The 12,760-nt window shown below is 44.1% G+C and overlaps 1 protein-coding gene across 3 annotated transcripts in view; it reads left to right on the top strand.

Moving 5' to 3' along the window:
* Positions 1 to 12,760, top strand: part of CFAP46 (cilia and flagella associated protein 46) — a 151,717-nt gene that overhangs the window by 131,621 nt on the left and 7,336 nt on the right. For all 3 annotated transcript variants that reach the window (XM_075843226.1, XM_075843225.1, XM_075843227.1), the window contains 5 exons: positions 4,442 to 4,521; positions 7,274 to 7,334; positions 8,163 to 8,198; positions 8,542 to 8,644; positions 10,464 to 10,576. In XM_075843226.1, coding sequence (XP_075699341.1) covers positions 4,442 to 4,521; positions 7,274 to 7,334; positions 8,163 to 8,198; positions 8,542 to 8,644; positions 10,464 to 10,576 — 393 coding nt within the window. The remainder of the gene's footprint in view (positions 1 to 4,441; positions 4,522 to 7,273; positions 7,335 to 8,162; positions 8,199 to 8,541; positions 8,645 to 10,463; positions 10,577 to 12,760) is intronic.

Raw genomic sequence — 12,760 nt, 5'->3', positions numbered from 1 at the left:
CCTATCCGGATACTCATTTAGATAAGGGGCCATCCTTTCCACCCTCACCGGCGACACCCCCTTGACCAGCCCCGTGCTGGTTCCCGGACCTCTTTTTACGCAGACATTTTGCCGCCCCGTGTGATGCACCATTACACTCGGAGCACACGTGCTTGAACTTGCACGTGGCCCCGAACTTACACTGGCCTTCATTGAATTGCCAGCAAAACCCCGCCTTTCCCCCGCCGCTTGGTCCACTCTGACTAGTCTGGCCTCCCTGGCCACCGCTCCCGGGAAAGGGCTGCCTAACCGGAACCGTAACCCGTAACCAGAGAGCAATATCCTTCTGGTCCCACCGAATCGCCGGCCGAACCGCCTTCCGCTGACGGAATTGCTCATCATATCGCAGCCACGCCTGACCCCCATACGCCCTATGAGCCTCCCCAATAGCATCAAAATAACAAAATAACGCCGAACAATTTTCCGGCGCCTTTTCCCCTATCACACTAGCCAATATGGCGAACGCCTGCGACCAATTAACGAACGTCTGCGGGATAAGCCTATACCGCCGCCGTTCCTCCTCGTCCTTTTTACTCTCATCCCGCTTGCTCTTATCCAAATTGAATTTAGCCAGCGGCAAGAGAGAAAAAATTTCAACATATTCATCTTTCCAGATCCGATCACGCACCTCCTGCTTTAAATGCGCCCCCAACGGACCCTCAAAACAAACATACACCTCCCCCCGAGCACGATCGTCCATGCGCACTCGATCGCCGTCCTTCTGTGCCTCAGTCTGCACCGACACCGCGACCGCCTCTCTAACCGCCACCACAGGACGCGCCTGCAACGATCCCACTTCCCTGGGGCCTTCCCAAACTACCGCAGGGGACACTTCCGTTACTACCGGCGCCGCGGCCCTATCCAGGCGCCCCACCAGCTCCCGTAAGCAACCCACTAAATCTGCCAAACCCGCTCCGTCGCGTCCGCCCGCGCCACTACCGGCCCCCGATGCTATGCTAGCAGCCCCCCCGCCGACACCCGACATAAAAATCGCTGGATAAGACAATAAAGGAGTTATACACTCACCGGGCTGCACAGGCGCTGTGTTCCCGTCAGCCGGACCATCCTGACCTCGACGATAGACGTCCAGTTCACCTTCCTCCAGTTCTTCTCTCGCCGACGACTGTCCCTCCCAACGACCTCTTCGGAAAGGGGATGAGGACGCGCTGACCGATGGGCCGGCAACCTGCCGCCCGACCGCCGGGACCCAGACTTCCGACCGGACCTGTTGCCTCGACGTCGCTGCAGATCTAGTCGTCCGTCTAGACGATCCTGACGAAGCCTGCCCCCTGGCCGGAACATCACCATGCGGGGCGGCCGTACCTTGCTCTTGACATCTTCCATCTGATGGGGGAGGGGTGACAGGGAGCCCGGCCTGCGACTCCCTGCTTACCGCCGGACCCCGTCGCGGCCTGGGATTCCTGCCAGGACGCAGGGCCTGGGAAGGGGCGGTCCTCCCAGCTGCCTGGCCTGCAGCGTCCGGGATCGGGCTCCCTCTGCGACGCCGTGTCCGCGGGACTACCTCCGGACTCAGGCGCTCTGGAGGTCGGGACCGCCGAGAGGGACGGGTCGACACAGCCTGCATCGCCGTCACCCCTGCTACCGCTCTCTGCCTGCCCAGCGCAGGAGCGGTTGTTGCCGACTCCCCCCCCGCCGCCATAGCCATGCTCGTAGGGGGGCCGGGGGAGGGGAGCCTGTCCCTTACAACAGACCCCGAACGCCGTGCCCGACGTGGCGAAACGGCGTCCGGGATCCGCGTTAATGCAGCCACGGTCTCCTCCAGCCATCCGGGACCGTGGTGCACAGCAGCGGCACGCAGCCGCTCTAAAATCAGGGCCTCTGCCATACTAAAAAACCGGGCAACGGGGAGCTTTGCTTCTTGTGTACTACTCCTCCCGCTGCTTCCGGCTCAATGCCGAGAAACAGCGGGAAGCGCAGTAACGGCCCCCCCGTCCCCCCTAGCTCCTCCCCGTCCCTCCTTCAGCTTCTTCACCTTTCCCTCACCTCTTAACATTAACCCTTTCCCTACCAGGACGGTCATGTCGGCTTCCCTCAAGCCTGCAGCTGCGTCCAGCCTCTTCTATGTAGTAAATCCTCTGACAATCCAGATGAATGTGTGTTCACTGCACCAAACATAAAATCATGTATGGCGTGGGTATAGATGCGAGCCCATCGATACCCCATTGGGGTTTATTCAGTGAAATATAGTACCCTTTTGACACAATGTTGTCCTATTTGTCTTCTCAGATGACTTTGAGTTTGTATACCTGTGTTTTTCTCCAGGACAGAACATTGTTGTGTCATGGGTTTGAATTATTGCTGAAAAGGCACCGCGTAACTCTTAGAAATGATTAATATGACAAGTGCCTGCTATTTATATACAGAAAACAACCAGCAGCTGTGTGGTCATCTACATATCAGTTGCTCAGTGTAGCTTTTCAGGGAAACCAGATGAAAATATACCTCTTATAATTTACATCCCTCCATGTACTGTAAAACAATACATGCACATCTGTATAATATATACTAAATCCTCTCTTCTGTGTTCCATATGTATCACAGTCCGCGATTATGGGCACGGCCGGCCAATGGCGGCCGTGGACAGCCACCTGCATTTTCGGCCCGTGTTCCCATATAAAGTATGGGAGCACAGTCCGTAAAAAGCAAAAGATAGGACACGTCCTATCTTTTGCGGAGGCTTTCTGTGGCCAGAACACCTTCCCGCAAATATACGGGAAGGTGTCCGTGGTCAATAGAAATGAATGGGTTCGTAATTGCGGACCGTAATTACGGACAAAATATATGGTCGTGTGCCTAAGGCTACATTCACATGAGCGTGACAGATTTATAGAGACTTAAAGGAGTTGTCCTGGCAGGCGACGGTTTTTCATACTGATGACCTATCCACAGGATAGGTCATCAGTATATGATCAACGGGGGTCCGACACCCGGACCCCCCACCGATCAGCTGTTCCGGCTGCCTATGGGCACCGGAAGTTATGCAGTGGTCGGTGCCGGAAGCAGATGGCCCCGTAGACTGTATAGCGGTAGTGTTGGGTTACTGCAGCTCTGCTTCTTTTCACCTGAATAGGATCAGAGCTGCAGTACGGCTGCTATACTGTAACCAGAGCCTTCTGTTTGCTGGCACCGACCGCAGCCGGAAAACAGCTGATCAGTGCGGGGTCCGGGTGTCTGAACCCCACCGATCATATACTGATGATAGGTGCAGGTGAGGCGATTATTCAGGGTTACTGTTCTGTCCCTATCCACATTCCACCTCCTTATAAAACATACTAGTTGATAAGGTGTACATGGTATTAGGAAAAAATTAGGAGGTGGAATGTGAATAGGGACAGCACAGTAACACTGAGTAACTGCCTCCCCTGCACTGAGTACTCTTGTCAAGAGCCTAAAAAGTCCAAACGGACTAGGAGCTCACACATTTTAATGATAAGAATCAATGAAGTTGTTTTTAATCGTCAGATTTATGATTTAAACTATAGGTCATTCTCTATGCCTTTAATACAAACTACATAGTTATTCTACATGACGTATAGTTTATTGTTATTGTGTTAACTGAAGGATAAAAAATATACATCACAGCAGCTTTCCATATCTGTACAGGAAATTTATGGAATATTAATTACATTATAGTTTTGTTTTAGAGGGACTGGATCACAATAAATAAAAAAAACATCTGTTTGTATATACATTTTAATAGTATACATGTGGGACATCATGGTTACTTTCTTGTGCAGCAGCATACTTAAAGGGGTTCTCTGGTTTTTAAGACTCATTTTTAAATATCCTATTAGGGCATTCTGAATTAATAGATGGGGTTCATCATTTCAGGATCCTAATCTATCGGCCAGAGCAGAGAGCGGCTACAAAGAGCGTCTATAACTCTGGAGGACCCAGTACATTTGTGCATTACAAGGGTAGCCCATTGATTTCAATGAGAACTGTGTAATTCTCCATTTCTCCTGTGGTGGTGCTGCAGGGAGAATTTGCCCCTGTATTTTCCACTCTAATTTATAATATTAATATATTAATGGATGAAATACTATTTGGCAATTAAAAAGATATTGCTTTGTCTATGCTCTAGTCTAAATTATTTTTAAGGTAGACCGACATAATAGGGATCCAATTTGCCGTGTGTCCATAGATGTAAATCTTTAGTGGTAGTCAGGTCGTTTTACACCAGGTTTATTGATTGATACATATGAGAGTTTTGCATCTCCTTCATGAAAGCACAGCAGGTTCTGATCAATCCTTTTATTTGCTAGCTTAGCCTTTGTATGTGTGATCTGTGGTACAGATATTAACTATTAATGACTACACTTGATGTGTTGACAACAAGAAACCATTTTCTGAATTATTCTCTGTGTTGATCGCCTTACAGAAGATGTAGAAGGAAAGAGAGATGTGAAGAGTGCAAAAGAATCCAAACAGAGAGGGGAACTTAAAAAGAACATAAAAACTGTGAGTGCAGCGCTTCTATCAATGTGTATGGTGTAATGGATGTGATAACTCTTGACATGTGACACCAAAGTGATTGATGAAGAATCCAGAGCTTTCATTGTCTTGAAAGAGTTCAGGATGTTCAGCAGAGATGAGGTTCCCTGTCCATAAATAAAATTCCAAATAGCATTGTCTAGTTTATTCGATGTCATGCTAGCTCAGTCACGTAACCCAGGCTGTATCTTCAAATTTCATTGTTCTCTTAAAGAGTAACTGCACTTTATTTTTTTTATGACAGATATGAATTGTATTTGAAAAGTAATAAACTTTATTAAATAGCTTCATCAGCCGATTTGTTTGTTTTTTATAGTTAAAAATCTATTTGAAGTTTGACTTAGTTCACATCTGCGTTGGGGATACATTCATGGGTTCCATCTGAGATTTCCGTCAGGGAACCCATGAACGGAATCCAAACTGAAACCAACGGAAACCATTGTTTAAGGGTTCCGTTGTTTTTTTGGCTGAATCAATACCGTAGTCGACTGCGCTATTCATTCCGTCAAAACGACGGAACCCTTACACAACGGTGACAAACGGAAAACATTTTCACCGCATCCGTCACCGTTGAAATCAATGGTGATGCAAACAGAAACCAATGGTTTCAGTTTGGATTCTGTTCATAGGTACCCCTGACGGAAAGCTCAGACGGAACCCACGAACGGAGTCCCGACACAGATGTGAACGAAGCCTTACCTGTTCGTTCTATTTCAGGGCCCCTCAAATTTGTCCTCTATCGTCTGTTGCTTTGGCAATTCTGTCTTCAGCTCCAGGGAAAGGGGGCTCGCTTCAAATTACAGTGGTCCTCTTACACGGGCCGACGTGGACCGTGTAAACGAGCGCCGATCAACGAGACAGCTCGTTGATCGGCGCGTGTTTGCTTTTTTCACAGGAAGCTAGTATGAGGACGAGCGCTTGTTACTATGATCGCTCGTCCTCATTCATTTCTATCATGTCGGCAGCACGTCTCCCTGTGTACAGGGGGAGATGTGCTGCTGGCAACGATAACATTTTATGCTGCGTATACTATGCGATCAGCCGATGAACGCTCGTTTGCCCAATAATTGGCCCGTGTAAAAGGGCCTTTACTGTAGCCTCCCTATCTACTGTGAGATAAAGACTTCACAATGCATGTGTAAAGACAGGATGTAATATCACTTGTACTGTGCACTCAGCGCAATGCAAGAGTACTAAGGACTTGTGGACGCGCTCTAACTAAAGACACGGCATGCAGACTCACTGTGACAGACGAAGGGAAGGAGGCTTAGGGCCTGTTCACATCACCGCTGCCCTTCCGTTGAGGGGTTCCATCGGAGGTTTACGTTGGGTTAACCCCTCAACGGAAAGGCAAATGGTAACCTAAGCTTCCGTTTCCCTCACCATTGATATCAATAGTGATGGAACCCTATCTAATGGTTTAAATTTGTCACCATTGTGACAGGGTTCCGTTGTTCTTGACGGAACCAATAGCGCAGTCGACTGCGCTATTGATTCCGTCGAAACGACGGAACCCTGTCACAACGGTGACAGACGGAAACTATTAGCTAGCGTTCCGTCACCATTGAGTTCAGCTTAGAGAGGTATGGTATACCTAATGGGGATGGGGTGAATGGTCCCTTTTTTTAAGTACACCGCATGAAATTAAGCTGGTCATTTTATTTTTTTATTTTTTTCCATTCAAAGAGATCCATTGATATTTATGCTTCTTGCCCTTCTCTTCCCTACCTCTTCCCCTCCTTTTTTATTTGTTTAAAACCCAGTGAAGTTGTCAGCATCTGCCAACGTTTCCCCAATCTGCATGGCCACTTTAATATCTCAATTTCCCCTTAGTAACAACCTATATGGCTGCAGTAAAAATCACACTTGTTAGGTTAGGATTGTTCCATTTTACACCGCTCCCTGGTAGCAATGGTAGATCTACACTGCACTTTGCAATTCATGGTGCAGACTGCAGTTTTAAAGTTCAGTAACGTGAAATTGCTCTAAAATAAACCTATACAAATTTATTCAGGTTAGTTGTGGTTGGTTGTTGTGTCTAACTGTATGTCTAGTTACTGAATGTCCATTGTTCTAAATTGTGAAAAGTGAATGTGACGGATGAACATATGTATTCAATCATAATCAATCTTCCTCCCACTAACTCTAGATCATCCATATTTATTGTACACACCATTTATTCCTACTTAAAAGTGCCTCTCCACCCAAATAGTAAAATTGTGCTCATGAATATTCATATTTCCTAAGTCTGTGCAGTATTTCACTTGCTAGAGCTGCTGCTCCAAATGAGCTATTCCTACTGAAACTGTGGAGAGGAAGATACAACTGTTGTCAGACATTTTGGAGGCCATGGGGAACTATCTTTGGTCACTCAGTCACCGGGTGTATACACCGACTCTTCCCTAGTCTCTCATCCATCCTCCCATCTACTCCCTCCATATCTGAAAATCTTGTTTGTGTAGCTGTCCTTGTAACTCCTGTGCCTGGATTACTACATAAGGGAAAGGTATTCCTACACTTAGAATGGACCATCTACATCCCAGACCAAAGGCACCCTGGGAGCAGCAATGCCAACTCCTCATATTAGTTCCATTCATTTCAGCTAAATGAACAGTCAGTCAAAATCTATGATAAGACAGATACATTTTGAAATAAAAATAAAGTATTTTAATACTATAAATATGCTTAAAGCAAGTGTTGTTTTTTCTATTTTTTGCAGGTACCCATTAATCGTGTTCTACCAGCGAACTGTATTCCGGTGGATACCCATCGCTTTAAATGTATCCTCTAGCTAGATGTTTTTGCTTAACTACACCCAGTGGCTTACACAGAAGAGAGGGGGGTCCCATAGCAAAGATCAAAATCCCTTTCCCCCATTTGATGTCAGGTTTTAACACCCAGGACAGAAGGGCCTGGGATTTCATTCCCCCTCCGCAGCCTTTCTGTAACCCTTGGCCAATCCCTTAGCCTTTGTTTGCAAATGGTACTGTTCCTTTCGAGGGGCGAGTCCTCTTCCAATCTTGCGCCAACCAGGACTAGGTCTCCTCTCTCCAAAGGCCCCATGGACTTCCTCTAAACCTAAGAGAATAAAAGGCAGGTTTGGTCTGTATTCTAAGGCTGGATTCACACGTGCAAAAGGCACTTGACAGCTCCGTGTGGCAGCATCATATGATGCGTGGCTGCGTGGTTTTCGCGCAGCCGCCATCATTATGACACTCCATTTGGATGTTTGTAAACAGAAAAGCATGTGGTGCTTTTCTGTTTTCATTCATCCTTTTCACAGCTGTTGCGCGAATCACGCAGTTCGCAAGGAACTGCTTCCGTGTAACATGCGTGGTTTTCATGCACCCATTGACTTCAATGGGTGCATGATGCGCGAAAAACGCAGAAAAAACGGACATGTCGCGACTTTTTCGCCGCCGACTAACGCGGCGTAAAAATCCCGCACATGTCTGCACGGCCCCATAGACTAATATAGGTCCGTGCGACACGTGTGAAAATCACGCGCGTTGCACGGACGTATATCCCGTCCGTCTGAATAAGCCCTAAGAGTTCAATTCCTTTTGTATGGTTCTTTATTGCTGTGCTTCCTTACCTTTATTTAACAGATATTGTGGATCCTTACAATGACCTAAAAGATCCCGGTACAGACTCTACAGTATAATCTTATACTGCATATATAAAATTAGCATTTCTTAGTATCATTTGTTAGTATGCATATTTTTTGTGTTTGTTCAGCTTGATGACTTTGCAACATTACTTTTCCATCTTCCACTGAAAATCCATATTAAATTATATTTTGTTGCGCTGATTTATGTATGGATTTATTGAAACCTAATGTCGGCAAATGCATAAAAAGACCTTTGATATCTGCTTATTTATTGAAGAAGATTATTTTACTTTATACTTGCTAGATCATACAAAATGAAAAGGTCGCTATCCAAGAGCTCAAAAACTGAATTTTCTATTCATTTTGTCTCTTTTCAGAAACGCTGAGCCCAGTCTATAAAATGAATGAACTACTTGCAAAATACAGCCAGCAATTTGCTGCTAATTGGGAAGGAATTACAGGCAGTTCACACGTGCCCAGGTTGGTTCTCCGCTGAGGATCCACAATTGGCTTTTTAGTGTCAATACAAGCAAGTCAATGTGGTTCATTGTTATCTTTTAATTGTTTTTAGACTTACTGTTTTATTGACGTTTGTACAGTCAATACGTTAAACCTCAGCTTACAATGCAAGGAGATATTAAAAAGACGTGGGAGCATTTATTTACACTTTTCAAATCTCAATGAAAACTTTTATATTTACTATAGAGATAAACTTTTTGACAACTATAAGTAGTGCTGGCATTGGCTGAATTGTGGTTCTGGGGCAGTTATTGTGACTGACACAACTGGTGTAGTAGGATATCAGGCAGGAAGAGTCTGAAATCTCATAATCAGCCTTGCTTATTCCAGTTTACATCAGGAATCGTCCTGTACTGGGACTCATGCGCATGCAAAGCTGTGTGCCAGTCCCTGTAGGACAACACATGCAGTCCCTATGGGTTGTATGCATTGGGGACTCAGTTTGATACCTCCATAAGGCACTGCTTTCCTGCGCAATATAGCATGCAATGAAACATGCCACAATTTATTCATGGCCGCTGTATTATGGATCCATACCACATGTATTTGTAATACGGCATGAGTTTTTTAAGTGTATTCCCTGTTTGGAGGTACACTCCAATTTAAGTAGATATGCTCCATGTCAGTAACACAGCTATTCACATACATTATGGGTGCACACCTGCAGGATTTAAGATTTTCCCTGCCTACTGATTGAGCACAAAATGCTAGTTTATAATATGCCTTCAACCACAAGCAGATATAAAATAGTGGGTCTGACGATTTTAAAAATCTGCTGGTTTTGGTGGGTTCCAGATTACCAAATATCTGGGTGATTAGACAGTCATGGATGACAGCCCCAAATAAACCTAATACAAAATACACTGCTATTTTTAATCAGTGAGTCTTAGAATTGGGTCAGCTGCTGTTTAGTCTTCTGGTTCTAGTCTGAAATTCAAGATTATCATTTAGCTGTGTGCTAGAAACAAATACTGGATTATCAGAATATCTGAATTATCAGACAAAGGATAGAAGAAAATCAACTACTTGCTGTAATGCCGCTTGCCTAAAATGGTGACTGGTGGTCATCTTTTAATGAAAAACTGTGCGGATGGAAGTGCTGATAGTTTATCATCTACACACTCCATCACCACTTAGGCTAAAAGGGACATGGGGTTCCAATAAAATTGTGGCATTACCACTATTCACATTTTTCCATATGGGGAGGAAAAATGCATGATCATAATTTACCTTGTAAGGAAACATTGAGGTCACTCGTGAGTCACAGTAATTCATAAGAGGAAGGACTCTACTGATTTAGTTCGATGAGTTTTGGCAAGAAATATTTGAACCTAACATGGATCAAAAACACAGTCTTTTAAACGTTCCCTTAAAGGGGTTGTCCAGTTTAGAAAACCCATTTTCACATTCCCGACCAGGGCGTTCTGAGTTAATATATGGGGGTTATCTGTATAGGATTCTCATCTCTTGGCCGGAGTGGAGGGCAGTTACAAAGAGCATCTATTGCTCTGGAGGACCAGTCCTGTCCTGCATTATACATACAATCCATTGATGTGAATGGACACTGTGTAATGCTTCATTTCTCCTGTGGTTCTGCTGCAGGGAATTTGAATACTCACTGCCAGGTTTCCACACAGACAACAACTGATCGCTGGGGGTCCCACACACTTTGTGATCTACTGATTGTCAAGAGACCTTTCTAACAAATAGGGATTGTCAAAAGCGAAGAACTCCTCTGATTAGAATTTTACTACGTTACTGTTTATTCATTGTCTTTCAGCCATGCAGAGTGGGAAAGCCTGATGACAAGCTGCAGTGCGTTTATCTTCTATGGGACAGAGAGGCTTTTAGCAAATATACTATTAGACAAATTTCTCGCTATGGATTTAACAGGTGAGGATTAATTACAATTATAACTACAATTAGTACTTGAAAAGACTGAGTGCTATCAGAAATATACAACAGTCGAAAGCCATTTTTGTGCTCCACTTGCTCATGTCAGGGAAATAAATGACCTTCTCCCCCCAAGTGGCATTACTATACCTCAGTCTGGGTTCTATTGCCTCTGTTAAAAATGGGCATCTTTAGAAGCATGTTATAACAGCAGCTCATGCAGTCATCATTTTCTTTGGGAATGGACCATTTGATGAGATCTGAATCACTAATGACCAAAGATCATGATCGTCTTTACCCGGTTATGTCTGTCTGGCAATGTTGAATATACATTAAATGAGATCCCAGGTTTGTGGCATCGGCTTCCTAATGAAGCTGTACATATAGCTTTTCATTATAATACTGTCCCGGATGTTTCACAGGATTATGGCATATTACAGATTTTTGAAAGACCTATCTGGTATGTATTAACATCGCTCCAGTTATTTACTGATGTCTCCCTCAGATGCATTAGAGTTGAACACTTGCTGATGGATTTTCTCACATATTACAGCTGACTGATGAAGGTTCCAGCCGCGGGACATCCTGTGTTCAGCTTATGGTCAGAGGACCCTTCTAACAAAAAAGGGATTGTCCAAAATGGACATCCTCTTTAATGCTGTTATGATTCCAAGAGAATTTAACCCATCGACTGTATTGTCTATTCATCATCTTAACTAAATTGCTTGCTTATTAGGAGTTTGCCTAAACCCTGTAATCTCATTAAGCCTGACAGGAAAAATTCCCTGACGTTGCCCTACAAATCTGTCATGTAATGTCAAGAACTATTATTACTAGAATGGCACCCCGCTCAATCGTGGGAGATCTGATGATCAGCTCAATAGGCAGCAGCAAAGTCTTATTACATGAAGCAACCATTGGGAATTCCAACTTCCTGCTCTATTATTGGATTGTCACGACTTGTAAAGGGAGAAATTGCAGTGATATTTATGTATTATCGAGTTGTTAGTTTATACTCTTCCCCAATATACTGTGTTAGGGCAGATCTCCAACATAAGTTTCCATTCCAATATAGACATTTCTGTTACCTGACAAACAATATAATAGTACAAAACTCTATGTAATACAATGTGTACAAATGTGATGTAATGCACAAAAACATAAGTGCTTCGTTTTAAGTTTTTTTTTTTTTAAATGTAATACCTGGGGATTAAAAGTGACAGAGTCAATTTGTTATTGATAAAGTGTAGGAACATTTATATTTGAAGAAAAAACAAACCATAGAGACCGCCGCGTTTTGATTATAACAGGGGACCTGTTGTCTCTGAGCTACGCTTTATTTCTAAGTTATTGCATTTCGAAGATCAATATTTTATAGAATTAGATATCATGGCCTGTCACAAATGTTTCTATAGAAATAATTAAATGCTAGCAAAAAGGTGAAAATTGGTCCCTTGAATTAACAAAGTTTACTGTAAATTACATGAGGCATTCTAATAGCACAAGCCATGGTTAGATGTAATTGTGGCGAATTTGTAATTCATCTGTTCCTTTTGTGCACCATGTAATTTGCTGAGTCAAGATAAAACGATAGATTTACTTCCAGTCCCATGGAACACTTTATGATATCACAACACTTCGTAATCCCCAACGCTAAATTATACCCCACTGTGGCGGTCCGGCGCCAGCTATTTCACTGGCATTTCCACAGATCCTCAAAGCAGTGGGTGGAATTAGAAGCGGACTTGGTCTGTCCTTCTTGGTACTCTCTACCATTGCTTTCACTAGAGGCAACACCCACTGACCCCTCTTGTCCACAATCTTGCTTTCCCACCATGGCTGATGGCTCTGATGCTTTCCTTTGTTAGAATTAATCCGACAATACCCGCTTACATCATATTCTTTAGGGCTTAGCCCTTTTATCCTTTACAGATTGGCAAATGCTAAGATTCCCCTTTCGTGGATATCCTACTTGTAACTTTTCTCTTACATATGTTCCAGGAACCAAGACGCTTATTTCCTTGCATCACCTATACATTAGACACAAATTTTTTGGAGTCTTCGACCCTGACATCCATTTTTTCAAGGTTATATGGTTTGCTTTTAGACGCAACTACTCCTGAAAATCCATCGTACTCAAGAGCCAGGGTGCTAGATGTAGTTATCATAACAGATGAAAGTCTT

This window comes from Rhinoderma darwinii, chromosome 11, assembly GCF_050947455.1.
Source record: "Rhinoderma darwinii isolate aRhiDar2 chromosome 11, aRhiDar2.hap1, whole genome shotgun sequence".
NCBI lineage: Eukaryota > Metazoa > Chordata > Amphibia > Anura > Rhinodermatidae > Rhinoderma > Rhinoderma darwinii.
This window is presented reverse-complemented; position numbering and strand designations above follow the sequence as displayed.